General features: G+C 44.1%; 4 protein-coding genes across 7 annotated transcripts in view; all 4 read right to left on the bottom strand.

Annotated features, from left to right (window-relative positions):
- Positions 1-1,126: 1,126 nt before the first annotated feature.
- On the bottom strand, positions 1,127-9,701 carry taf6l (TATA-box binding protein associated factor 6 like). Of its 2 annotated transcripts, XM_022747815.1 has the most exons (12): positions 9,417-9,701; positions 8,666-8,831; positions 8,386-8,472; positions 8,107-8,257; positions 7,943-7,993; positions 7,610-7,704; positions 7,453-7,527; positions 6,572-6,792; positions 5,653-5,785; positions 4,297-4,425; positions 2,912-3,408; positions 1,127-2,827 (listed from the first exon to the last, which is right to left on the bottom strand). In XM_022747815.1, the coding sequence occupies exons 2-12, from the start codon at positions 8,810-8,812 to the stop codon at positions 2,491-2,493; spliced, it is 1,923 nt and encodes a 640-aa protein (XP_022603536.1). In that variant the 5' UTR covers positions 8,813-8,831; positions 9,417-9,701; the 3' UTR covers positions 1,127-2,490. The 2 variants fall into 2 exon arrangements, with proteins under 2 accessions (XP_022603536.1, XP_022603537.1); XM_022747816.1 differs by lacking the exon at positions 7,943-7,993.
- Positions 9,702-10,957: 1,256 nt separating this feature from the next.
- LOC111223585 (mRNA decay activator protein ZFP36L2-like) lies at positions 10,958-12,672 on the bottom strand. Its single transcript, XM_022747790.1, has 2 exons — positions 12,664-12,672; positions 10,958-11,935 (listed from the first exon to the last, which is right to left on the bottom strand). Exons 1-2 carry the CDS (start codon positions 12,670-12,672, stop codon positions 10,958-10,960), a joined length of 987 nt encoding a protein of 328 aa, XP_022603511.1.
- A 2,140-nt stretch (positions 12,673-14,812) lies between these two features.
- Positions 14,813-18,322, bottom strand: LOC111223612. Of its 2 annotated transcripts, XM_022747828.1 has the most exons (6): positions 17,931-18,322; positions 17,765-17,817; positions 16,485-16,835; positions 16,316-16,396; positions 15,352-15,517; positions 14,813-15,262 (listed from the first exon to the last, which is right to left on the bottom strand). In XM_022747828.1, exons 2-6 carry the CDS (start codon positions 17,808-17,810, stop codon positions 15,238-15,240), a joined length of 669 nt encoding a protein of 222 aa, XP_022603549.1. In that variant the 5' UTR covers positions 17,811-17,817; positions 17,931-18,322; the 3' UTR covers positions 14,813-15,237. The 2 variants fall into 2 exon arrangements, with proteins under 2 accessions (XP_022603549.1, XP_022603550.1); XM_022747829.1 differs by having other exon boundaries at positions 17,765-18,322.
- Positions 18,323-22,503: 4,181 nt separating this feature from the next.
- mta2 (metastasis associated 1 family member 2) overlaps positions 22,504-27,769 on the bottom strand; it is a 35,360-nt gene continuing 30,094 nt past the window's right edge. Inside the window, exons 9-18 of one of the 2 annotated variants that reach the window (XM_022747810.1) lie at positions 26,765-26,953; positions 26,600-26,674; positions 26,447-26,505; positions 26,251-26,351; positions 24,875-25,014; positions 24,560-24,788; positions 24,359-24,448; positions 24,158-24,276; positions 23,794-23,936; positions 22,504-22,670 (exon numbers count right to left, since the gene is read on the bottom strand). In XM_022747810.1, coding sequence (XP_022603531.1) covers positions 22,517-22,670; positions 23,794-23,936; positions 24,158-24,276; positions 24,359-24,448; positions 24,560-24,788; positions 24,875-25,014; positions 26,251-26,351; positions 26,447-26,505; positions 26,600-26,674; positions 26,765-26,953 — 1,299 coding nt within the window. In that variant the 3' untranslated portion in view covers positions 22,504-22,516. The remainder of the gene's footprint in view (positions 22,671-23,793; positions 23,937-24,157; positions 24,277-24,358; positions 24,449-24,559; positions 24,789-24,874; positions 25,015-26,250; positions 26,352-26,446; positions 26,506-26,599; positions 26,675-26,764; positions 26,954-27,769) is intronic. The other variant, XM_022747812.1, reaches the window with a different exon arrangement.

Here is a 27,769-nt window from a genome sequence, read left to right as displayed (position 1 = left end):
GCCTCACTCCGTCACTCAGCAGCTTTTATTCACCATTTACACATTTACATTATATCTTACATATTTATATTGAAATAAAGAACCAATGATAGACTCGGTGTGTGTCTCTCAGTCTCCTGCAGACCTGCTCCTCAGCTGAACATTAGTCAGTAGTGACACCTTGTGGTCAAAGTTGTAAATGCTGCATCTATGAGGTCAATCAGAAACTTGTGGGTTGAACTTTTCACTGTCTGACAGCCCTGACTTTTTTATGATTTGCTGGTTTGTCAGTCTTTGTCTTAAAAACAGCAACATCAGGCTGTGTTGTGAGACCTTTATTGACCTTCAACACCTGTTGGACTCTCAGCATCCTCCACATGTTGAGTTCATATGCTTTACATTTATTCTGACAGTCACAGTGAGAGAGAGAGAGACAGGGAAGTCAGGAGAGAGTGGGGATGACATGCAGCAAAGGGGGTGGGACTCGAACCCATGGCCGCTGCAGTTAGGACTAGGCCTATGTGTTACACGTTCTACCAGGTGAGCCATCGAGGCGGCCGTGTGTGTGATGTGTTCTTGTTGAAGTGTCTGTGAAGGAGACGGCTCCCCAGGCAGCAGAATCTTTCATCTAGAAAAGAGATGTTATAAAAGCTGCAGAGCTTCGTTCAGAATCTACATGTTTTTAAGTTCTCTTCAGTGTCACAGTGATCCAGTGACGGTGGTCTGTACATCCACTTCAGCTGTTAATGAGCTTTTCTAACATGTCGCTGATAAAACAATAAGTGACAGAGTGATCAGCTGTTTTTCATTCATTAATAAACTCCCCTGCTGTGTATTACCCACGCTGATCAGTGATCAGAGTGACAATGACAAATAACGGTGATGAGGTGAAATCAGTTCCGTCCCGGAGCTCAGCAGTGAACACCACCCCTCCCAACAGAGTGAAGAGCAGGTGGGAGAGAAGCAGGCGGTTCACTTGGACCAGCAGTCCCAGTGAGGACAGGAGCTGGTAGCTGGTTCTCTACAGACTGGGCAGACTGGGTCACAGACTGAGACCTGGTCAGGATTACACAGGTCAGTCAGACATTTCTGGACTCAAGAGGATTAAAAGAAGATTTCAAATGTACAACAGATATTTTTATTCTATGAAAATTTTACAAACTTGTTCAAATCCTTTCAGGACTGAATGTTCTACATGTTTCAAGACTTTAGTCACAGATAATACAAATATCCTCCATCACTTAAAATCAGTCTGTGTTCTTTCTCTGTTTGTAGAATCCGGTTCATGAGGTTCAGGTCTGACAGGGTTCAGGCTCAGACTGAAACATTCTGCTCCTCTCATCACATCCATTCACCAAAATGATGCAACTGTTACAGAAAAGACCCCTCAACTAATTCTCCTCTAAGTCTCCTGCTTAAATAAGTAGTTGAGCAGCCAATTAGCTGCCCAACAGGAAACTAATCAACAGTTTTGATAATTAATCAGTGGAGTCATAAATCAATCAGATTTGTTGGATATTTGTTGGTTCCAGTTTCTCAGATGAGAATCAGCTGCTGTTCTTTGTTTCTTTACATCACTGTGAAGAGTTTAGTCAGTTCAGTGTCAATACTGAACTTCTGATGAGTGATGGATGAAAAATGACCAACAGACGAATCAATAAAGGAACCAATCATTAGCAGCAGCCTGAGATGAGGAGTGAGAGAAACACCGCCAGGGTCGGCGATTAAAACTATCTGAGGAAGATTAAGTCAAAACTATGGCAGCTGAGAAAGTTCAATCCTTTACAAGTGAAGAAGAGAAAAGTTTATGAGTAAAAGTTTCAGTTCCCAAACAGCTGGAGAGAAAAACATATTTAACAATGTGAAACTCATGAAAAGAAAAAACTGAAAACTGTGAAACAAGTTCACAGAATAAAAGGGAAACTGATGTTTGACACTGAGCGTTTTAACACTGTGCCTATTTGAATTAGCAGTGTGTTCATTCATGTTTAGTCTCCCTCAAACTGCAGCTGTTACAGTTACAGCTGGATGGAGTCTAAAGTTACATTTTTATCTGCTTGTGTTTTAGTTATTTTCAGGTTTTTTTCCTGTACGAACATCATCTCAGTAGCTCACATGTATTCTCACTTCAACACCTGCATCACTTCACATTAAACTCTGTGTAGATGTTTTTTGTGTGATTGAAGCATCGTTCAAATGAATGAATAAATCCGGTGATGACGGTGAAGAGTTTGGTGCAGTCTGAGCTGCTGACATCGTCTCCTGGTCACACACATCGGGGGGTGGAGGGTGGAGGAGTTCACTGTTTTAACTCCTCCACATTGCGGCTTTAAGTCAGTCTGAACCTTTACTGTCTCAGTGGATTATTATGATAATAAAACTGAATCTTTACAGTTCAACTCTGAAAACATCACAGAAGACTTCAGGATGACAAAAATGAATATAATGTTTGTAGCAGTGCAGCCCTGCTGTGCAGTGCTGCAGTCTGAGGTCTGTCTCCGTCCGTCCTCTCTACAGAGGCAGGTGAAGGGAGTAATGGGAACACGCCCAGCGGCGGACAGGTTTGCCCACCCGGCCGATGACGGGCAGTTTGTGGGCGTAGGCACGTGGTGGGATGGCAGAGAGAGGTGGAGTTGGGGCGAAAGTGGTCTGGAAGGGGCGGCGGCCTTGGCAGCGGCGGCCCATTTGTCGGCCACCAATGAGAAAGGAGAAGGCCGGGGGTCCCGTCTGAGGAGAGGTGAAGCGAGCTTTAGGGAAGACGTCCCGGGACAGACCTGCCGAGCGCTGACCCGAGCGTGAAGAGGAAGATCTGGAGCGCTGCACGGAGGAGGAGGAGCGGGTCAGCGACCTGACGGAGGAAAACAAAGTCAGAAACACTCTGTTCAAACACCAACTGAATAATCTGGTTTGAAACCAGATCCGTTTGTTTTACCTTCCTGATCCTGTAGCCGCCAGGCTGGGCGGGGCCGGGTCGGTGCGAGGACTCCCATCATGCCTGGGGCTGATGTTGAGGTTGGCAGTCAGCTGTGGCATTTTTCGGGTGGTGTCGGGGTTGGAGGCGGGGCCGGGAGGCTCCTTCCTGGTATCACTGAGCTGGGATGGGGTGCAGGGGGGGTAGCTGCCGAACCCCGGTCCAGTACTAAACCTGACGGCGAGGCTGTCTCCGAAGAAGGAGTAGAGCTCACAGTACATGGCAGGGAGGGGGACGGGGGTCCACTCCTCCCAGGGACAGCCCGCCCCGCCCGCCTGAAGGTGGCTGGCGATTCCTAGCGTGGCCTCGGACAGAGGCTCTGGAGGGGGGCTGAGGCCGGGGGAACTCACTCTGTAACCTATAGCTCCGCCCACAGAGCTGGTCTGAGCGCTGGAGCCTCCGTCTGCCGGCTGAGACAGGGACAGAGCCTTCATCTTCAGCAGCCGCTCCACTGCCACCTGCCACAGGGAGGAGAACGTGTCATGTGACGTCATCATCATCATCATCATAATAATAATAACTGTATTTATATAGAGCTTTAAAAACAGAGTTTCCAAAGTGCTTTGACAAACAAATCAAAAGCATTGAGTCAAAGGCAGAGCAGACATTCACACAACATGCTTCAGTATAGATAAGGACAATTGGTGGGAGCAGATGTCATATAACAACACACATGCACACACAGTTAAAGCAGTTAAAGGGCGATACTGAGACGATTAAAAAAGGCAATAAAAAGACGTCTTCACATAAAAGCAAGACTATAAAAATGAGTTTTAAGAGGCGATTTAAAACAAGTCAGACTCTGCCTCATCTGCTCCGGCCGAGGGGTCCTGACGACAGAAGCACGGTCACCTTAAGATTTAAGCCTTGACTTTGGAACGACCAGAAGGACCGGCCTGAGGATCTACGGCTGCGTACTGGCTCGTATGGGGTTAATAGTTCTGTTATGTAGCTCGCTGATCAGTAAAATTTTAAAACCAATTCTAAAAACAACAGGGAGCCAATGAAGGGAGGCGAGGACCAGGATGATGTGATGGCGTCTGTTAAAACCACTAAGAAGTCGAGCTGCTGAGTTCTGAACTAACTGGAGGCAGGAGAGAGACTTTTGGTGCGGTTCCAGTCTGTCAGCTGATTGGTCTGACAGGTAGATCTCTGACCATGAAATCTACTTCATGGTCCCCAAAAGATTTTTTTCTTTTTGTCTAGCGCCGCCCTGAGGACAATAATGTCACTGGCACATTCGTGAATATTCAATCTGACTCAGTGACATTTCCTCTGGTGAACTTTAATGAGACGACCAACAACGACGACTTGTGTGATATCCCAGGTGTCTCCGCAGTACTGACCAGGATGGCTCCGTACACCTTGTGTCCGTCTGCTTTGACCTGAGCGTTGGACACAGAGTAGTCGTCTAACACGGCCTGCAGGTTGGCCCAGTAGGCAGGAAGGTGTGGAAACAGAACTCTCTCCACAGCCTGTCAACGACAGAACACACACACGAATACACACACACACACACACACACACGTTATATCAGATTATTCTCAGACACTGAGCAGAAAACAGTTTTTGACTCCAATTCATGATCGTCTGACCCCACGGTTTACAGCCAGCACTGAAGACAATATACAAAAAATATTTACAGCAGTGAAATGGAGGCGTCAGATGGAGCAAGTCTGTAGTTTACAAAGATACAGAATATTTCACATTGAATTTTGCAGAAACATGTATAAAAGGATGGACAAGACGACAAGGATATTTCCATTTGAATTGTGTTCGGTGCAACACAGCTACTCTTTACTGTTTAATTGTAAACTGGCCAAGACGACTGATGCTCACTTTTAGGTTTGACCCATAAAACAAACCCACAAGTAGAGTTGGTCCAATACTGATTCCAGCACCAGACAATATGGTAAAATACAGCATCAGGTACCAGAGAGTACAAGAGTCTCTGCATCGATCTGATACTACATATTTTATTAATCAACTTTATCATTTCAAAATCAGATAAAACAGAAGTTTTCCCAGAAATCAATTCTTCCTCTCTGCTCTGAAGCAGTAACCCACACAGGAAGTTACGCTGTGCAGCCACTGTTTTAGAGCAGGGAAGAAGAACTGAACTCTGGTAAATAGTGTAACGTTAGCCGTTGGCAAAATGTCAGCAATGTGGCAACATGTTACACTGGAGGGCTCCAGCAGTAAGAATTCAACATGTTCAGTATGTAAGGCTTTAATATGGAGGATTGTTAGGACAACTAGCGCAGGAAGTGTTTTATATTTCAACATTTATTTTTGTATACAAAGGGAAATAGCGGCTGCTCTCGGTCGTGCCGTGGTAAATCTCCTGGTAAATACAAGGTGCTCTTAAAGGTGCTGCGTTCACTGAGCTGGGATGTGGTGCTCGAAACCGCTCTGCGTTTTTCACATTTTTGGGATTTCTTTGTTCCATATTTCACTCTGATATGTCCCAACACAATAAAGGCATTTTAACTATGTCCTTGGCTCTGTGTGAATGTGCCTGAAGTAAAACCAGCAGCTTCCTTTTGTCTAAGTATTTACTTTTTTATGACTGAGTCATACAACAATGACAGCAATCATATCACAACCTTACCAGGTTAGTAGTATACAGCTGATACAGCGCGCACACACACACACGCACATGCACACACACATACACACACACACGGAGGCAGTGAACGTACTTTCCATCCCAGAGCATGGAGCCCCACCACGGCTCCGTAGTGGGAGCAGAGCGGTCTCACTGGATCAGACAGAACCTTCTGCAGCGACAGCAGGATCTGATGGTAGAGACCACTCACCAGATCACCGTGAGTCCTGTAGGAAAACACATGTGCACAAGGAGGATCAATACTGGACTTTCATCAGACATTCAGCAGGTGGAGAGAAGCAAAACACATTCAGTTCTGACAGTTCAATTCAGTAATACTGTCCATAAAGTCTGGAGTCAACACAAAACAAACTAAGGGGAGATTCTGGTTTTATATTGAGAATTCAGGGCTCACCAGTGAGTCTGATCCAGCTGTAACTAATGATCATCTTCATCATTGATTCATCTGCTGATTCATTTATTGCTTTGTGTTTAAAATAATCAGGAAGTGTGAATAAATGCCCCAATCTTTTTCACTTAAGTCTAAAGTTGTTAAACTAACAGTCGACAACCCACAGATTCTGTTCAAATCCTCCCAACTGAGAGACTGGAACCAGTGAAAGCTTGAGACTGGTGCTTCAAAAAATGATTTAAATGAATAAACATATAAAAATAGTTGCTGATTAATTTCCTGTTGACAAGCTAATCAATGAATCACCTCATTGTTTCAGCTCTGGTCTCCTCCACAGATAAAAACACTTTATATGCAGCAACACTAAATAGTGTTGTAAAAGTGTCAGTAAAGAGTTTCAGTGCAATGTAAAGGGCAAAATACTGTTAGAGGCTGTGATGAGTACATCTCACAGGTAAAAAAAGGTGAAATATTGTGAATTAAATGGTCACATATTGTAAAATATTAGTGGTATTACTGAGGTAACAGGATCCCATCTACTGATGATTTGCTCCTCTAACATCTGAAGCTGTTGGATCAACTCCAGCTGTGATCTGCTCACCAGAAGATATGGCTGAGCAGCAGGGCGGCGTAGTCCCTCAGAGTCCAGTGGTCGTTGAGCGGGTTGATGGAGGCGGCGAGCGGCTCCAGGATGCAGTACATGACGCTGGAGACCAGGCTGCGGACGTACGAGCCCAGGTACAGGTAGGGGTTCTGGACCAGGCTCTTCACCATGTGGAGGAGCCTGTTGAGCTGCTCCAGGTCGTGGCTCACTGACTTCACCTGGACAGACACACCCACAAGATCAACACAGGGAGAAACAGAAAAACACTCACACACACTAGCAGTATTTTACCTAAAAAGTTTTTTTTTATTTTTTTTTTTATTTTAGACGGTGGCCTCAAAAGACGAAGGATACATCTACAAGACAAGCAGCAGTTTGATCTGTGACCTCTTCTACAAACCTTTTGTCATGCAGCTGCTGAATGCCATGATGTACATGGATAAATAAGAGCGGCATGTTTGTATGTTATGTTAAAAGAATTCATGTCTAAATTTATAGAAATATGCAAGAGTTGATGTTTTTTTTGCTGTCGTTTTTTTAAATAAAATAAAAAATTTGATCACATTAAAAGGTCTCTTCTTAGCTTTTCCTGGTTTTACGTTCCCTTGAAGTGTTTCTTGTCTCTTAAAATGACTCTATTGGTTTTTATACACCTGATTGTTTTAATTGTTTTATCCGTTTTCTTCTCTTTGAAACCTGTTGATTTTATGTCTTGTCTATCTTATTTTCCCGCCTTTGTCAAACACTTTGTAACGTGGATTTTGAAAAGTGCTCTATAAATAAAGATTACCATTATCGTCAGCAGCAGCAGCAGATACACTGAGCTGACAGATCAGGACCGGTATAAAAAGTTGGACTGGTGCATCTGGAAAACTCACCCCACTGATGACATAAACAAAATACGGCAGCAGGGCGGCGATCTTGGAGTTGGACTGGAGGTCCAGCAGAGCCACCTGAAACACACACAAGACAAAAGTTTGAGTAACACACTGTTTATCCACACAGGATGTGAGGCTGTGTTCAGCAGCAAGTTACCTTCATCAGGTGGGGGTCCTCTCCCAGGATGGCCCGTGTGATCTGCTGGTAGTACTTCAACAGGTCGTCTGACAGAGACTGCACTGCGGTGGGAACTGAGGCAGGTCAACAGTGAGGTCAGAACCAGCAGAGCGACACCGATACACTCATCAGAGGCAGAAATCATTAAAGGAACAGTTCAATATTTGGTTGGTCAATATGTTTATCAGCTTTCTTTTCCTACGTTACAGCTCGCGTTTCACTTTCTTCATAACTACAGCAACTGTAGCTGCTGCTGACAAGCTGTTCAGGCTGTGTGGACAAGTGTATAGTCACAGTGTGGTAGAGCCTTACCGGTCCCCTGAGGCTCCAGGTTGCCTTTCCCATCCAGATACGACACATTCACTGATGTGAAGAGAAGACAGGAGAAATAACTTCTAAGCAATATAAACCTTCTGATCCAAAGACCAGGGATATGGACTTGTGTCTGTAGTTTGTAACGGCGCAGCGGGTCGTACCTCGTACCATGGTCTCAGCACAGCCTTTGGGAATGTTGGTGGCCAGAGCCAATTCGACCAGGTTGATGTCCCGATCCTCGATGAAGAACAGCTCTCCTTCCTTCACTGAACGGAAAGGCAGAGCATCCTGGGCCCCGTAGCCACAAACTGCCTGCTCAACATACAGACATGAAACAGTTTGAAGGCAGAGAAAACTGCAGCCTGTTCATGTTAGGTCAGTCTGACTGTGCTGACTTGCTGCTGACTGGAGGGTGTTACTGTGAACATGGCAACTCTAACCTCCACATTGCTCCAGTGCAGAGCTCTGTTGAAGTCCTCCACCGTCAGCTTCCTCCTCTTGGCGTGTCTCATGAACTGTGAGCTGCTCTGTGTGGCACAAAACAACACAATGACAACATGACATCAGTGTTGTTGGTCAGGGGTCTCCAACATGTGGCTCGCGAATTCCGGTAGCTCCCCCGTTTCAGACTAACACACCCAAAGGTTCAGAGAATATTGCCTGTACATTTTTGTGAACACCTGACAATGCACACTATCCATGCAGCGAGGCGGCACTGACCTGTGTCGCCTCCCGAAGCCGGTAACAAACGTCCTCGGCCAGCAGACCCGCCACATCGTCGCCGAGCTCCACGCCTGTACTCTCGGCCATGAATTTGACAGACTCTCGGGAGATCTCGGCGAAGCGGCGCTCCTCCCGGTCCGCCATGCTCAGCGACCACTGAAAACTGACCAGGAAAAACACCGTACGTTGATACTCTTGACAGTTTCTAATTACTTTTACATCGTCTAAGACCAGACTAGCAAACTCCGTACTGGACTTCCAGAAGATAGCTGGCTCCATACGACTACACTCCTACAGCTGCTCTAGATTTCATCCAAACTGAGTCGAGGATCAGCTGAATCCCAAATTTAAATATCTTGACTTCTGATGTATCCGTGTACCGTTACATATTAATGACGGCCATTAGCACATTTTCAATAGACACACTTTCCCTCTCCGGGACCATACTCTTTGTATAGCATGCTAGCACAATGAAGTCTGGGCTCTGTCTATCGCCTGGAATAGACCATTTAAAAGTATAGTGGAAGTTGACTAACCATGACGTAAGGACCACTAACACTGTTTGGTATATAAATATCTGTTGTATGATTTAGATGAAAGTAAATCAGTGGGAAACAACTCAATTAGGTATGGCCCATCACCGGTTGTAGCTAGCAACAGTCACCTAACGTGAAGATGCTACGCTAATAAATAGTCTAAAAACTGCAGAGAAAATGCGATGCAATTTAATATTTGAATTAAACTTTACCTTCTTAGCGAGGACGGCTAAAGGCTCAACACCGTTCAGTCAGAATGAAAGTTTACATCGGCGGAGCTGCTTCTCTACACACGGTGCCAAGTTAGCATGTTAGCAAACATGAGAAAGCAACACATCCGTCGGACTCTTCAAATTAAGGCAACAGTATAGTGAAAAATAAAATATGGTGAGGTGGACAAATCCGATATTTATTTTTAATATTAATTTAAGTGAAATTAGTTCGAGTAAAACCGCACCACATCCACTTTAACTCCGGCTAACGACGCTATATGTTGACATTTTCCCATATACTACTACTAGCGGTGACGCACCAGGAGGAGAAGGCGAATGATTGGTCGGCGGGAGAGCATTAGACTTAGGGTGCACTCCAAATATTCGCCCGCACAGTTGTGCCGGCTTGGTACACAGAGGGTGAGTTGGTTTCTGGGCCCTATGAACAGTATTCAGTGCTACAGTTAAGTCAGTGGTGTTAAATGTGATCCATACTGCGATATCAGATTATCCATTGTACATCAGCGCAATGTGTCGCCTCCATTCGAGAGAGTTTGCCCGCCCTTTCCACTATGTAACAAGCGGCACGTCGGCATGACTAAATTAAGTGCACTGATCAGTTTGTTAAACACAGGCGGTCCGCCCTCTTGGATGGAGGGATGTATGATTTACATGCAACGGCACCCAAGAATTAAAAAGGGAAATGTTTATCACTGCTGGTCAGTCTAGTGGAAAATGATTAAAATAGTGATCAACTGGAATCTCTCATTTCAAGACGATCATTAATGCGCTGCAACAATAGCCTCAACACCTCTTGGTTCAGGCTAAAATCTAGATGTTGAATTTTGCTGTTCAGCCTTAGATCACAGGCCATGTTCCAGTTCTGACCAAGGGCTGTGCAGACCAGTCAAGTTCTTCCACACCACACTGGGAAAACACTAAGGGAGCTGGACTTTGTCATATTGAAACAGGAGAGGGACACAGCACAGTATTAAAACCTCACTGTAAGTACAGAGTCCATTTTGCTGCTAGTTGCCCCAGTTATCTTGGTTTTCACCTTTGTCGTTAAAAGTCTTGTTGCCTCAACCTCCAACAACAGCACTGTCACCTTGTTGCACAAGCAGATGTCAAGTATAAAACAGTGCTGAAAACCTACAAAGCTGACTTGCATTAAAAACACAAGAGGGTTAGAGATTAAAATTGTTTATTCATGATGCTGATGTCAGACATCTCTTTACTAAGTTTATTAATAAAGTATGTACAATAGTTTAAAAAAAAAAAAATAAAAAAATTACACTCATAGCTGAACCTGGAGGCATTGACAAGGTCCAGAAATAGAGATGTCTGAAGTAGAACTGAACAGTTCAAGGCCTGCTTGACCTGCTGACAGACAGTCAAACAACTGCAAATTTAAAAAAAAATTTGAAATAAAAATAAAATGTCCTTGGGAAGGAAAGGTTATAAAAAAAAATAAAAATAAAATATTTAATTGAGCTGTGCTGTTCAGTGCTGATGCTGGTTCAGACTACAACCACATGCAGTTAGACCGCCCTGTTGTCCCAGATCTCCTGGGCCTTGCTGCTCTCCAGCTGCTGCAGGTGGAGGGCCAGCGGCAGCAGCAGGTCACTCAGGTGCTGGCTGGAGAAGGTGAAGGCATTGTGGGCCGTGACCTCTGCAGGCGGGGTGGCCAGAGGAGAGGTAGATGGAGGAGAGGAGGAGGTTGAAGAGTTCGACGAGGTTGAGGTGAAGGGGGAGGTGGGGGAAGGTAAACCTGAACTGCTGAGAGATGGCTGAGGGCGGAGGGCTCTTCCTTGATGCTGGTCTGGCGTTTTGATCTTGCTGGGGAGGCCGTGCTGGAAGCGACAGCGTGTGCCGTAAAGGCAAAACCCGAAGGAGCTGAAGGTGCGGCACAGAGCTCCTCGAGGCCTCCACTCCTTGGTCTGTGGTTGGAGCTGGTGGCTGAGATTGGATGGAGTCTTTTCCTCGCCAACGTCGGGAGACTCCAGACTGCCGTTAATGTCTCCACCCTCGACGTGCAGGAAGTTACAGCGAGTACCAAAGGGACAAACGCCAAAGGAGCGGAAGGTGCGGCAGGGGATGTTCCTGCGGCGGCGTAGGGCAGGCCGCTGCTCAGTGGGGCTGTGGACAAACAGGCAGCGGCTGCCATAGTAACAGTAGCCAGTCGTGTGATAGCTACGACACAACTCCGTCTTGTACTTTGGGTGGCGGAAGGGAACGTGGAGCTCGTTGAGGCCGTGGGCGAACTGGCAGCGCTCTGCGTACTTGCAGAACCCAGTAGCGGAGTAGCTGGTGCAGAGCTCCGTCTTGTAGCGGGTGGAGCAGACCCAGGGGATGAGGGGAGGGGAGGAGGACTCTACCAGGGGAAGGAGGGCCTTAGCCAGGGAGAGGCTGCATCCTCCTACACCACTGCTATCGCCATCCAAATCCTCAGTGGACAGCAGGTTGTCAACCAGCTCCTCATCTTGGCAGGAAGGCAGGAACAAGTCGTCACTACTGGTCTGAAAAAATAAAGTTTCAGATTTCAGTAAAGCCCTGCCTCGTCACCTGACAAGGCTTCTTTAACTTGTTGCAGTGATTTCAGCTCAATGGGTTTCTGGTGCTCATTTTACAGCCTTCATCCACAGCTGAAGTTGAGATTTAGTCATTGTATATATGACCCTTAAAAAGGTTACACAATGGAACAAAAAAATGCCTGCCAACAATCCCACAATGCATTACGTCACAGCACTTGCTGTGTTCCACATTTTAAGGTAAAGATATCTCCTAGAGTTCAAACTGCCTGCAGGGCTTTTGGTAAGTTTATCCATTACATCAATTTTCACTTTAAAATACAATTAATTTTGTGGTGTCACAGATAATGATTCATAATCAAAATAGCTATGGATTTGAAAATAAAATCCAAGCAAAATAAAATGCATGAAGTGTTTTGTCAGAAGATTTTAAAACCTAGATGGTCGAGTTATAATTATATAAAACTGAATGCGTCACATTTTTACAATGGTAACCAAGAAGAAAAAAACCGTAAGTATCAACCTAATCAATTCATCGAATCGTTTAAAATATGACAAGTGTGACTGGATTGACCTACACTCTCACTTGTCTAAAACAGGTGTAATGTTACCTGTAACAACACTGACAGTGAACAGGAACTAGCTACAGGACGTTGTGAAAAGCAGTTTAAGTAAAGAGCATCGTCTGCTGAATGAAGTAAAACCGGTCCTCTCACCTCGAACATGGCCGCCGGCAGGTGAACAGCTGCTTGTTGTGACTTCAGCCCCGGCGGGAAACAGTCTGTAGACCGCTCTGACAACCAGAGGACCCGCTGAGCTACAGTAAAACCGTGTGTTTGTGAAGCGGCAGGGACCCTAACACTCCCGCTCTGTTATGGAGTCACAAGCGACGCAACGGTTGTCTGCGTTTGTCTTTTAAACCGGTTCTTAGCTCCCGCCTTCAGGATCAATGAGCATCAGGTGTGCTCGAGCTGACGTCAGAGGGGCGTCTGGGGCATCCAATCAGATTAGCAGCTGGCTTACATCTGTGTGCTGGTGCGTTCATGCATTTGTATACAGTTAGTGTAAAGTATTTACTGTCAGTCCTTTGGTCCTTTCGAAATACGTGTGTTCATTATTTTTGTTTCATCGTCCTTATTTTTATGTGGCATTTATTTCCTTTTATTGTATTCATATTATTTGTATGTATTGTTCATATTTTACTATGTAAAAATGAATAAATAAGCTATGATTGTTTCCTCCAATTTCAATGTTTAATTGTTTTAATAAGATAAAATGGAAAATGTTTTGTATAATAAAGCATTTGAAAAGAAACGATTTACTGTTAGTCATGATAAAAGGGGTAAATGTGCTGTAAAATGTACTATACTGTAAAAACTAAGCATGGATGTATTATAAGACCTAATAAGGTCACAAGGCCACTGTTTGAACCCACCTCTGCTGTGTGTGTCTGCCTACAGATAGATAGATAGATAGATAGATAGATAGATAGATAGATAGATAGATACTTTATTTATTCTCTAGGGGAAATTCATGTGTCCATTAGCTCATTGATGATGATAATAATAATAACAATAATAATAACAATAACATTTAATAATAAATAAACAACAATAATTAGATTAGTCCACTTCCTGTGGCTGAGGTGTTGTATAGCCTGATGGCAGTGGGAACAAAGGATCTCCTGAACCTCTCTGAAAACATGTGCAGCATTTCACTGCAGACGTCAAAGGACCTGAGCCTCCTGAGGAAAAAGAGCCAGCTCTGCCCCTTCAGGTAGATGGCATCCATGTTCAGGGACCAGTCCAGTTTACTGTCCAGGTGAACACCTAGGTATTTATAAGTGTGTACCACCTCAATGTCCTTCCCTCGAATGTTGACTGACCCTGAAAGTCCATGACCGTCTCCTTGGTCTTGGAGGTGTTCAGAAGGAGGCAGTTCTTGTTGCTCCATTCACTGAAGGCCATCGTCAGATCCCTGTACTCCTCTTCCTGCCTGCTCCTGATACGCGCCACAATAGCTGTGTCATCCGAGTATTTCTGGATGTGGCAGGACTCAGAGTTGCATTTAAAGCCCACTGTATAACGGGCGGTAAACAGCAAACAACATCGATTATTGATCGAGGCCAAACCAATGGATTTAACATGAACAAGACTTGATTCTCACGCCAGGGCGATGCCCTCCCTCAGACAGGAAGTACAGAGTAGCGGTGGCTTTGTATCAGGGCGGAGTGAACAGTACAAATTTAAGGTGTATGTAGTCTGAAAACATCATAATGTAAGCAAGCAGTATACAATATACTAAATATTATATTTTATTTATTTATTTAAAATTTTCCTTTGGTTGTTTTAAACATCTGCTAATTCTGATGAACTATTTACTATGATGATGCCTGATGCCTGTTCATATGTAAAATGTTGCTATACACACACAACTCACAACAAAAACTGTCTCCAGCAGACATCACTTCGCCTGGTCCTTTATCTCAGAAGCTCTAATACTGTTTTTGAGACTATTGATTCAGCCAACTGTAATAGTTTACATATCGTGCTGATGTCGAATTTTGAAATTACAGATAAAAACACTGCTTTAATTCCAGGCTTCATAAGGGCCCTCTATATGTTGGGGCCCTGGTAAGCTCCACTATAAACTACTACGGCATAATTATTTTATATAATTAAAACCCTCAGAGGTCATATTAAAATAAATACTAAAGTCTCAAGAAAAAAGAAGAGATTTCAACAAACACCAGCCATCTGTAACACATCTGTAAAACACTGTTGGAGGAAAAAAGGTCCAGGTCCAGGCCAGAGACTAAGTCTAGACCAAACAAGTCACATTTTATTGTTTAAAACAAATACTTAAAGACTGTATTTCTAAAGCTGATCTCAAGTCTGTCGTTGATTTAGAGATTTTGACAACCAACTATAACAGATGTGTCTAATACAATTCATACATGCTCCTACTGTCACAACAAATTTAAAAAGTAAATAACATAAATAATACACTTTAACATTTTAGGAAATAATAGCATCACAATTTGTCTTTAAGCTAAAACGTGCATTTCAGAAGGAAAAACTAATATTTTTGTGGTTTTAAAAACAGTTTAAAAACAGAAATAACAAGAAAATATAGCTCAATACATTCACAACAGCTTCAAATGAGGAATTGGTCATTCTGGGTTTGAGTGCTACAGGTTCAATGCCCAGAACTATATCTGTGAATTTGAACTAACTGAGGCCAGATGTCCGCTCACATGGGGAGCGGTTCCTTCTCAGTGCTGGTTTTTATCAGGACCTCAAACTTGGTCTTGACCTGTGGGTTGATATGAGACACAAGTAAATTCAAACAAATCTGTCACAACATAAAAATCATAACACACAAAACAAAAGAAGCAGACATACCGTCCTCTGTCACAATGAATGAACTCTGTCGCTGCACATAGTAGACACACTAGACCTGCAAATATTAGAACTGCAACGTTTGCAAGTCCAAAAGCAATTCTAACTTGTCTCCAATACTCTGATCTGACTGCTTCCTTCACTGGATCTCCTGCGGTGTCGTCTGTACCTGCAAAAAGACAGAAAACCAATGTTTGTATCTGACATCTGCTGCATCGACTCATTGGTGTTCAACCACCACATCGAGAACATTTACACAGAAAAGAGATATAACATTCCTCTAAATAAAAATCTATCCACCCAATTTGTAAACCCCTGATTGGAGGAAAGAGGAGGGGAAGGGCCCCTGCCAGACCGCCCCAGCTGTCTGCTGCATGGGCCCCCGATTGCAGGGGGCCCATGCTGGGTGTTTGGGCTGGGGCCCCCTTACCTGCACCCCTGGCGTTTTGGTGCGGCCCCTCCCCCACCCTTACTACATGAATATTATAATTATCATCCTGATTATGTTATCATAAATTCATAATCATAATTTATATCATAATATTCATATTATTATTGTATTTTATTATGTTACATTATTATTATTGTTACTATTATTATACAGTCTGTACATATGTGTACATGTACGTTGCCACTATTACCACATAATTATTATTATTATTATTATTGTATACGATCAACTCTCATTAGAACAGCCTATCATGCATGCACACACACACACACACACACACACACACACACACACACACACACACACACACAAGAATATTTACACGGGTTCGGCAAGTTGAGAAGAACAAGAATCACTTGGACGAAGTGAAATTAGCTGCATTGGATTCATATTGAATTTTGTGTGTCATGAAAAGTTCCTGCTCCTCAGTTTTTCACTATGTCTGCAAAATGAATAGATAAATAAATAAACTGAGCTGCACCATAATCAAATTACTACTGCAACATGTTGGCCCACCTTCAGTTAGCTTTGGTGAGGTCAGGGAAACATCACCGCTCTCTCCATGTGAGGTCTGAGTCACGCTCAAGACCAAATGCTCTGTGGGTGTAAAGGAAGACAGTCTTATGTGTATATCAGTGCAGTGCAGCGGGACCAGACTCAGTCGGTCCGAGGTGTGATGACGTACCAGAGGCCTCCACCGACCAGCGCTTCCTGGCGCTGTCATAATTAGCAGCCAGATAACACCAGTAGTTTCCTGAGTCTTGAGCTGTGACTCTGGACACGTGAAGCGTGACTCGTCCCTCTCTGAGAGCGTCTCTGTCACAATGAGCCCGTCCTGCAAACTGCTGATGCTGAGACTCTGGATCCTCGACACCGTCTATCGTCTGATACAAAACCTTAAGAGGCTTCGACAGGAGAAAACAGACGAGGTTGGCGAGGGACAGGTCGGCTTTGGTCTGAATGTCCCATCTGATGATGATGTTGTCGTGCTCCTCTGCCTGACAGAGGTTCAGAGGCATCTTAACTCCAAACACCCCTGTAGAGGAGAGCAAGACATGATGAGGGGTTCACTGACATCAGTTTCAGTCTGAAACAGGAACTGACTGTTCATGTAGAAATATTTCACAACAAAGAGGCTCTGCTCGTTATATCTGAGCAGTAATATGATTTACTCTCAGTTTCAAAGTGCCGCAGTCTGAGCTGATTTAGATTTCACAGCGTGTGCTTGTCATGTTTACAAAGGCTCAAATTTACAGGGCCTTAAACACAACACTAACCACTCCAACTGCAGCTATTAGTCAATCAATCGATAAGTTAATAGAAAGAATTATCGACTATGCTGATAATCGGTTGTTTCAGTCATTGTTAATGCAACAATGCTACACATTTGAAGATATATATAATGATATGATATATATATATAATATGGGCAGATGAGCTGCTTGTCTTTGTAATAAGACAGTTAATGAGGAGATCAGAGTGGCGAGTCCTTCAGCCTCTTTTAAATCCCTGATAAAGACATGTTTTTATAGGCGAGCTTTCTCAGAGCTCAGGGTCTGAATCTACTTCTCATTTCTTCAGTCTATTATTATATTAAATAACTCACCTGCTTCTTATTGTATTGACTAATTTAATCATTTTAGACCGTTTCATCTCAATTTACCTCATTGTTGCACTTTTCTCTTATATCTCCTCCCCAATGCTGTAAAACCTTTAAACTCTTTTAAAAATCTGTTTTGAAAAGTTAAAAACTGAGTTTTATTGTTCGTTAATCTTCTTCTCTCTTGTAAAGAACTTTGTAACTGTGTTCTGAAGGTACTATATGAGCAAAGTTTATCATTATTATTATTATTATTATTATCATTGTTTGGTTTTGGGCTGTTGGTTGAACAAAACAAGAAGTTAAAGAAGGTCCAGTTTGGGCTCCTTGATAATGAAACACTTGTGGGTTGCAGCACTACTCACCACAGACAGAGGAGCTCAGGCCGACGAGCAGAAGGATCCAGATCATCTGCTCCCTGTGAGAAAAAAAAAACTCTTTCTCTGTGTCATTTAACCTGTTACCTAATCAACAGCTGTGCACATCCTGCAGGAGATTTTCAGATTAAGATAAAAGTAATTTAAAATAGACCTGAGAGGCTGTCAGGGGACCCGGACCTTTCAGCTGCTTCATTACAAACAGGCTAAATGTTTTCCTTCTTCTCGTGCCTGTCACGTGTTGTTTTGTCGGTAAAGTGAAAGTAAACGCTCAGTAGAACTAGAGCTGAACGTGTCCGTGATCTGAAGATCTGTCTGGCCTGAACGTGTGAGCTGAGCTCAGCTGATAAGAAAGTTCTGTCCTTAATCCAAAGATGCATTTTCTTTGAAATGAGTTATATTAATATTATATTTACAATTGAATGACTCTCTCTCCTTTTCCACAAGATGAGGAGCAGACTTCTTACTGCATGTGGCTCATACAGACATGAACATTATTCATGAAGTAAATCAGCCACAGACCTGTTTCTTAATAATGTCAGGCATCCTTTTATTATGAAAAGTACACACAAGCACATAGGTCTCAGCTGCTGCCTGGCATCTGTAACACAAGACATCCAGGAGGGAGAACAGGTGTCTGTTGCTGGCAGTGAGGACGGCACACCTGAGGCTGGTCGGGCCTGGGGGAGGCAGGACAAGAGAGCTTTCCCTCTGCGTCTCAGAGGGGGAGACATCAGGTGTGATGTAGACACAGTGATGTGGCCTCGTACAGATGAGAGACTGGATACAACAAATAAATATATAAACAGCTTCCTGAGGTTGTCACCTGCAATGCTTTTCAATCAACATGTGTGCCTCACCAAAAGTTAATTAGTGGAATTTCTTGCCTTCTGAATGTGTTTGAGGCCATCAGTTGTGTTGTGTCATGGTAGTGTTAGTAAACAGTGAATAGCCCTATTGGACAACGGTACTGATCCAACTGCTCAGCAAAGTAAAGAGAAACAACAGCCCATCCTTTACTGTAAGACATGAAGCTCAGTCAGAACTTTGAATGAATCTTCAAGTGCAGTTGTAAAAACCATTAAACGCACTGATGAAGCTGGTTCTCACCAGGACCGCCCCAGGAAAGATGAATGATGATTGAATTGGTGATTTGATGGGCTTCTTTGTCTGAGCCCCCCCCCGGATCTGACGATACATGAACTTCCATTAGAAACCACCCACAGCTTGATTAAATATTGTTAAACCCACATTTTTGAGCCAATTATCGTCAGGACTGGTCAGTTAGTATATTATGTCGGTCTTAATTTTTTGGTCACCGATCAGTCTAATACAAGACAGAAACATTAGACACCTTAACCACAGGCTAACTCAGGCATAAGATCACTGTTACCATGGTAACAATCAATGACACCTGCGCTGACCAGCAGCTCCCAACAGCAAAAAACCGGGAAACATGGCTCATAATATGTGGTTTGCTAACATTGTTATGGAGTTTTTTAGAGACTGCAGCCATTTTTTTTTTCCAAATTAGATTTTCTTTTTACTGTTTCACTCTTCAAATAAAACGTCCTTGTAACTTATGAATTCTTCCAAAAGACTGGGGGAAACAGAGCTGAGAGGTTGGATGCTGTTTCTTATTTGTCCATTTGTTTTTATTATGAAGAAAGTCTTAATTTACCCAGAATTCATTGTACCACAGTCCGGTTTAAGACACTAAATTGCTTTGTGCAACAGATGGATTTAGACCTATTTAAGACACAGTCAAAGTCTGTCAAGGTGGAACAGCCCCAGGTGAAACCCCTGGCCCACAGCTGTCACATTCACAGGGAGGCAGAGCCCCCTCTCTACATGTAAGATCAGACTTCAAACTGTCCTCTGATAAAGCTTATAGTTATACTGCTATAGGCCTAGACTGCTGGGAGAACTCCCATGATATTAACAGTAAAACCCATTGGTAATGGTGTTATGATTCACTAAAATAAACAAAAACCAGGTCTTTATCAACAAACACAGATATACACGCCCCCCCCCCCCAATTATTAAACTTTCTCTTAGAATAAAGCAGATGTACAAGACTTCCGTCTAAAATTAGCAGAATTAATTAATTTAGGAAATAGTTAGTACTCAGACCTGGAGAGGACATGGACTCTGGTCAACACAGTCAAGAAAAACCTCTCATTGACCACAAAGAAAAAAAAATTCTTTATTTCTTTTCTTATCAAGATACATTAAAGGATACAGAGACATTGGAATAAAAAACACTTGAGAAAAACTTTCAATTGTAGCATGTTTGTCTCTCCACCATACAAAAATCAGCACCCCTCCCTTTTCAATGTCGCCCCTGGTTCAAACAACCAGCCCACCCCCACCCCAATGAAGGAGAGCAATGTTTCACATGTACAGTAGCCTGTTAGAGCCATCTCCACAGTCATGGAGCAGAATTACACATTTTAGATGTAAAAAAGTTCCAATATGCCAGTTTCACTTTACACAGATTAGTATTTGCTACAAATTCAACACTTCAATTTCTTTCTTTTTTTTGAGAAATATTACAAAGCCCACATTGGGACCAGACTTGCTTATAAACCCAGTGTAACCTCTCACTGCTGTGGCTGAGGGACACAGGAATTATAATTATCCAATTAACAACTTCCTTTAAGTACTTACCCTTTCATAATGGTATAAACAGGGGGAACTAAAACAAACAAAGCAAATGAAAGCACATGTCGAGACAGCTAGATTCCTTTCACATGGTCAACCAATCAGAAACGTCGCTTCTCTTCTGCATCATCAACATTTACAGAAGAGAGTTAAGGCCATGTGAAAAAAAAAGTTCTGAATGAATCAACATTTGGAGAAAAACTTAAACCTCAGACTCTTTCATTTTTTTTTTAATTTCAGAACTCATTTTTGGCCCTAATTGTCTTCCGTACATTTACATATTGCTGCTTCATTAACAGACTTTCATCGACTGAGCAGTGACATAACCGCGTCAGCTTCATTCAGACCAAACAAACACTACACTGTCAGAGATGCTGGGACTTGAGTCTAACATCACCTCAGGGCTTTTCCACATTATGGCTTCACACAGTTTGGACTTGTGCAGATTCATAGTCACCTCAAAGCCAAACGTGTTCTCTCATCACCGCCAGTAACTCCACGGGTAACCACAGTCATTTGAATGTCATCAAACACAACATGGTCCTTCCTACACTGTGAACCTACAGACCCCCCCCCCCCCCCCTCTGGCTCCAGACTGTTCAGACTCGTCGGGGTTCGGGTGAAGGTGACTGTGGCGTTCAAGCGACAGGAAATGCATTAAAAAACCCACTGTGATGCGTCATGAAGGAGGACGCGGTGTGGAAGTTTAATAGTCACAAAACTATCAAGTGAGCACAAAACAAATCTGAACTGTGAAGTCATGATCAACCTCTGGAGTCAGTAAACGCACCATAATCCTGACTTTAAACATCTCACTGTTCGACATTTTTCACTTGTTTGACGACAGTTAATCATTTTCAAGATTCAGTTGAGGCTAAAGAGACAATAAGGCCTTTTGAATGCAGGAAAATAACCTGATCAGAACTGAAATGATTAATCTATTGATCAATTACAAAATAAATCTGAACATTATGACTTATTATTCATTTAAAGGTGATGTATGCGAGTTTTCTCTGCTGCCAAAAGTGTTTTTTTGTGGTAGAGGTGACGGTTAGAATACAGACTGGATGCTACAGTGCTTCACTATCTCAAAGTTCCCCTTATAAGACGGGATTGGCCTGGGCTAGCTAGTTAGCATGCTAACTTTAGTAGAGGAAAATAAGTGGTAGAAACAGAAGACATTACTTAGATCTAACAGTCCAGTCTCTCACCGACTCAGAACATGGAGCACACTCTGCGTTTAATCCTGTTCTGTACTCACATCTGTCCCAAACCTCGACTTCCACACCTCTCGAGTTGTTTTGTGCTCACTCCCTATTTCTGACACTGAGGAACTTCCATACGATGGGGGACACAGATAGGATGAAGCTCTGTAACAGGCTCCTCACTGATGATGGGAAAGTTACAGAGTAAAATGGCGGCAGACGGATCAAACACATCAGATTCTTCCTGCCTGAACAGAGTGGAACAGCGTCTGAGTGAATCTTCACCTCAAATCAAATTAGACCGTCTACCTGCTACAGGTGTCTCATGTGGTCTCCTTCCTCCACCTCCTCACACACTGTGGGTGTCACCCCGTAAATGATGCATATATTTACACAAAGATAGCGACATGGAGGAACAGTGTGCTTTATCACCATTGTTTTAGGATGAGAAATATCTTGATTTAAATTACACATTTAAAAACAGGCGGCTTTAAAAAGGGAGAAAATGATTCAGGATCTGGAATAAAATACTACGAAGCCCAGAGTGTCAGTGTGTGATGTGTGTGTCTGCTCATTCTACATGATGGAAATGTACAGTCATTTAAGTGTATGTGTGTGTGTGTGTGTGTGTGTGTGTGTGTGTGTGTGTGTGTGTGTGTGTGTGTGTGTGTGTGTGTGTGTTGGACACATCAACTTTTGGGAAGCAACAGAGGACTAAAGAAAAATGACACTGAAAAGAGGGAAATAAAAAAACTACTGGTATGGCGAACTGTGCTGCCTGTAACTGACGGCCTGAGCACAGACCCTCCCCAACTCCCCCCCCCTGACCCCGTGTCCTGATAAAAGACCCCCCCGTCCATCATCCTCCCCTTCAGTCCTCCAGGACGATGGGTTCGCTGGTGCTGGATGGGAGCAGGGGCATGGCCAGGGAGCGGGGGGGAGGCGGCAGCTTGATCCTGACCAGGAGGTGAGGTTTCCTTGCCGCCCGGCGCATCTCTGACTGGGTCAGATGTTTCCTCAGAGCCCTGAGAGAGAGAGAGAGAGAGAGAGAGAGAGAGAGAGACATGAAGCTACACATCAACAAGGCACAGAGGAGGAGCTGCAGGAGTTTGATCACACTGGGTACTAATACCTGTCTCTGTGGTGGACAGCTCTAAGACCAGGGGTCAGATGCATAAATGATGCGTACACACAAAAACCATGCGTACACATGAAGTGGTATTCATAAACACAGGATATTCACAGGGTTTTCCAAAGTGATCCATGTTACAGTGAAGTGGAAATACTAAATCAGAGACACGTAATTTAACACAAAATAAAATAACGGACTTCACGGAGCTTCATTCGTTATCATGATTATAAGTTTTACTGTTTACACAACTATAACAATTGAACAATCATAAACAACTAATGTTTGTGCTCAATGTTTCCTTCAGCATCGTTTAATGTTCTTATTCTCCACTGTGAGTCATTCTGTAACTGTTTCATACTATTAGAATATTGACTGATCACAGTGTTGGAGCCTCATTAAGACTCTCTGGTCCCAATAAACTTTACATTAGAGTAATTGTACTAAAGTAAAGTGATGAACGTTTGTACCTGTTTCACAATCAGTGAAATTCTTTTTCTCCTCTTCCTTCTCTGTGTCTGATCACTTGTGGTGGAGACAAACTGACTGATTATTGATGGCTGATCGTGGGAGTGGAAATGAGGCTCGTGCACATGCGCCCGAGTTCTCAATGAGTGAGATTTATAAAGTGGAACCATGCGTACACATGGCTTTATAATCCTGCTGAAAAGAATGTGTGTGTATGTTTCTGGTTATGTGCAACACGTAGTTTCAGTCATGAATCTACACTGAGTTTTATGCATCTGGGATATGAGCTCAAACAGTGATGAGTTTATTTCAGCTGATTAGTTTTTATGAAGTGAACTGTTTGGATGTTAGTTGACCAGCTGTTGACCCCAGACCAGGTCAGAAGCAGCTCTCAAACAGGTGGCTCAGACTACTGTTTAGTGACGTCGCTGTTTTCACAGGTGGCAGAAATGAATTTGGTGAGTACAATGTTATTATAACTGATGATCTGGACCTGCTTTCTTTCTTTTCACCTGCATCTGTTGCTTCAAGAATGAGACAGTGAGACGTACCTGGTGTCCTTCGTAGCCACAAACACCACGGGGTTGGGAGCCTCGCCCTGGCTCACCTTCTGCCGCTTGATGACCGACTGGGAAGTGGTTCTCATACCTGAGGTGTACGGCCTCCCATTGGCTGGGTAGGGCACCCCTGAAGCCTGTGAGTCAATAAAACACCAAGACAGTTAATCACTCAAAGGCCAGAGAGGGGGAGGGAGAGAGAGCGAGAGAGAGAGAGAGAGAGAGAGAGGGAGAGAGAGAGAGAGAGAGAGAGAAAGGAGAGAAGACACATCAAAATTTCACATTTCTGTGTACTGTGTGTGTGTGTGTGTGTGTGTGTGTGTGTGTGTGTGTGTGTGTGTGTGTGAGGAGTACTGACGCTGTCAAAGCCTCTCTTTCCCAGCAGGCTCTGGCCCACTCGGGGCTGGCTGGCCTGGTTCCTGTTGATGGGGGTTGGGGGTCCTCTGGATGCCTTCAGTTTCAGAGGAGCAGAGATGGCTGCAGGGACACAACAGGAGATGATCAGAGGAAGAAGAAGCAGTTTGTGGAGAGCAGTGATGGTCACATGACGTGTTCTCACCTAAATCCTTCACAATGGCGGCCAGTGACTGTCGAGGCACCACTTTGCTCTTCAGAGGAGTTTTTGTGGCTTTGGGCAGACGGATCATACCTGAGGAAACACACACGTCCTGTCACACACCTGGTCTGTGTCATTTAAAACAGTCACTACATTATTCAAGACACAGCAGCTGAGAGCTCTGTGGGGGGTGTGTGTACATACACTCAGCCTTGACGGCGTTGGCGTTGATGGAGGCGTAGGGTCGTCGTGCCGCACGGCGAGGCTGCAGGATGTCCTCACAGACCCGCCGGGCGATGCGGGTCAGCTTGGTGGTCTGCAGGATGAACGTCTGACGGTTTTTGGCCAGCAGCTTCGCTCGACCCTCGTTGCGGGTGAACGGCGACATGCCCTGCACCTCCTGGCGTGTCATGTGACCGCGGGGGCCTGACTCCTGGTCAGAGGGGACGGAGGACACTGCTGTTAACTGATATAAAACAAGATGTAAGGCGAGGTCTGACTGTAAGAGAGGAGACTTACTGAGCCTCCTCTGGCAGCGCCCTCCAGCTGTGTGGGGGTCTTCAGGCCTCCATACTTCTTCCAGTAGATCCAGCAGGAGGCGCACAGTCTGCACTGCATGTTGGGAGGCCCCCAGGCGTACCACTGAGGAGACTGGGCCGCTGGTGAAAGGGAAAGTGTGTTCAGAGGCAGAAACTGGACTGATGAACAGACTAATGACACTTTGTCTTTTACACTGCATTAGTATCTGAAGTGACACGGTGAAGTCTGCAGCTTCAATCTGCGGTCGGCACAGAGAGGAAGTAACGACTGAACAGCGAACATGATGATATATTTATACTCTCATATACAGTTACAGTCACAACAGCACAGTGAGCACAACAAGCAATGTCTTTCTATAGGTGACAGTTGTTAACATGTGCTTCACTGCCAGGGCTCCAGAGTGCGACGTTTTCATTGCTCGCACCGGTGGACCTGACAATTAGCAGGTACCTCTGTGTGTGTCGTGTTATTTTATTCCCACCCGCCTCTACTCTGCCTCTAATTGGCTCTGACACTGATATTCTTTTTTGCACCAGTGGAAAAGGGGCTTTAGTTATATCACAGGAACTGACTTGCACCTTATTTGATCAAAACCTGAACTTATAATCTTTCAAATCTCTGATATGTGACAGCCAATAAAAATAAAAAATATAAAAGTAACAATAAAAGCAGCTCAGGATCAGAACTGTTTCCTCACAGATGGCAGTGTCTCAGATCACCTGATCACACCTGTGATTCAGTCGGTCACTTTGTTTTATATCTGAGCTTTGTTTACATCAGTTTGTGGCGATTTGCAAAGTTAAATAGAACTAGTTTTTTATTTAGAAAGATTTTGATCGATGCAGTTCTGGTGTTTTTCCTGTGTGTATATGTGTGTGTTTGTGTGAGTGTGTGTGAGTGTGCGTATATGTGTGAGTGATTGTGTGTGCGTATGTATATGTATGAGAGAGTGTGTGTGCATGCATACATATGTGTGAGTGTGTGTGTGTGTGTATATGTGTGAGCATATGTGTGAATGTGTGTGTGCATGCATGTGTGTGTGAGTGCGTGTGAGTGTGCGTGTGTGAGTGTGTGTGTGTGCATGTATATGTATGAGAGAGTGTGAGCGTGTGTGTGCATGCATGCATATGTGTGAGTGTGTGCGTGTATATGTGTGAGTGTGTGTATATGTGTGAGTGTGTGTGCGTGCGTGCATGCGTGTGTGTGAGCGTGTGTGTGAGTGTGTATTTGTGTGAGTGTGTGCGCGCCTGTGTGAGCATATGTGTGATTGAGTGGTGTTTTGCGTGCGTGTATATGTGTGTGTGTGTGTGTGTGTGTGTGTGTGTGTGTGTGTGTGTGTGTGTGTGTGTACTTACTGTGGCAGCTCTCACAGCTCAGTCCTTTCTGAAAACCTGCTGCCCCGTTCATCCCAGGCTTAGTGCCAGGAACCATGATCTGGTTGGGGTTGGGTTTGGTGCTGGTGAGGGAGGGGAGGGGAACAGACGGAGTCATTATGAGAGCAGCTCTAACTGAGCGCAGGTATCTGGTGCAGCAGCTGACAGTGATACTCACTAGGTGGGGATGTACACCTGCTTCAGTTTGCTGTCTGCCTCTGCTGCTTTTAGTCGTTTCTGACAGAAAGAAAAGATTTTGGCTTCATCAGGAACTCGAGACAAACAGACAGTCTAAATGCTTTATGGTGGTTTGAGGCTGTGGTTCTTCTACCTGTTGGATGTAGCGGTCGGTGGTCTTCCACATGTAGTAGAACTGGACCACGCTGGCTAGAGACTTCCAGGGTAACTGAGGGAGTAAACAGGATGTCTACAGTTACACTACAGTTTACAGCAGAGTTTAAAATGTGAGAATCTGACATCAGTAGTCGTAACTTACGAAGTCTTGGCGAATGTCGTTGAAGTCTTTGCCGTATTTCTCTAGAGCCTCTTCGAATAGCATGGCCTCCGAGGCGCTCCACTCCTCCATCTCGTCACGGCACAGCACGGGACCCCCCTGAGGGACCAGGGTGGACATGGCCTTGGCCAGGTCATAGTTGTTCTTCTGCAACGTGTCCATAGCGTGGAACTGGAGGCAGAGAGGAGGTACAAACAAACGTTAGAGCTGCTTCATCATCATCACCATCACCATCACCACAGAGGGACGTGATGTTAGCATTAGAGGTTTTTCATTTGATTTCACCCACACAGGAAGGACATGACCACCCAGCTCCACATACAGTAATATACCAGTCCTGTGTAGAGGGAGGGGCCTGTCAGTGTTGGGCCTCATCAGTAAAAAAAGCTCTACTACAAGGTTTCCTGTGTCAGTGTGAGGCATCTTGATTAAATATAACACCATGAACTAATCTGAAAACCAGATCACATCAGAGTCCCTTTACAGGGCGGGGTAATATAAATATAAACACTGATCATGTTACAAAAAGTCCTTGAAAAAACTGAGAAACTTTGATGTTGGTAGGTCAGTCACACCATTGAGACAAAGTTTCTAATTTTATAGAACAGACATCCTGAAAAAGGCAGGACTGGAGGAGTCGGACAAATAAACAGCATGATGTGGTTTTTGTGTCAGAAATCAAAAAGTTCATAAAGGACGGAGTAGAGAGGACAGAGGAGATAGGAGGACTCCCACTGAGGAAACTTCATCATGTCAGCACAGACAGCCTGAACGAGCTGTGGAGAGTCAGAGTCAGAGGACAGTGATGAGACACTTTGTCTTCTTAAAGTCCTGATATGAGACACAGTAGATGAGGCCGTCCCAAACAGGACAAGGCTACAAACACAGGCTTTTTCCCGCACAGAGAATGATGAAGCTACTGCCTCTAGCTCTCCACAAACTCTGACAGGTGTCTTCATGGAAAACACTGTTTTCTAACAGTGGATT

The sequence above is a fragment of the Seriola dumerili genome, unplaced genomic scaffold (assembly GCF_002260705.1).
Source record: "Seriola dumerili isolate Sdu_G_001 unplaced genomic scaffold, Sdu_1.0 BDQW01000111.1, whole genome shotgun sequence".
In the NCBI taxonomy this organism is placed as follows: Eukaryota; Metazoa; Chordata; class Actinopteri; order Carangiformes; family Carangidae; genus Seriola; species Seriola dumerili.
This window is presented reverse-complemented; position numbering and strand designations above follow the sequence as displayed.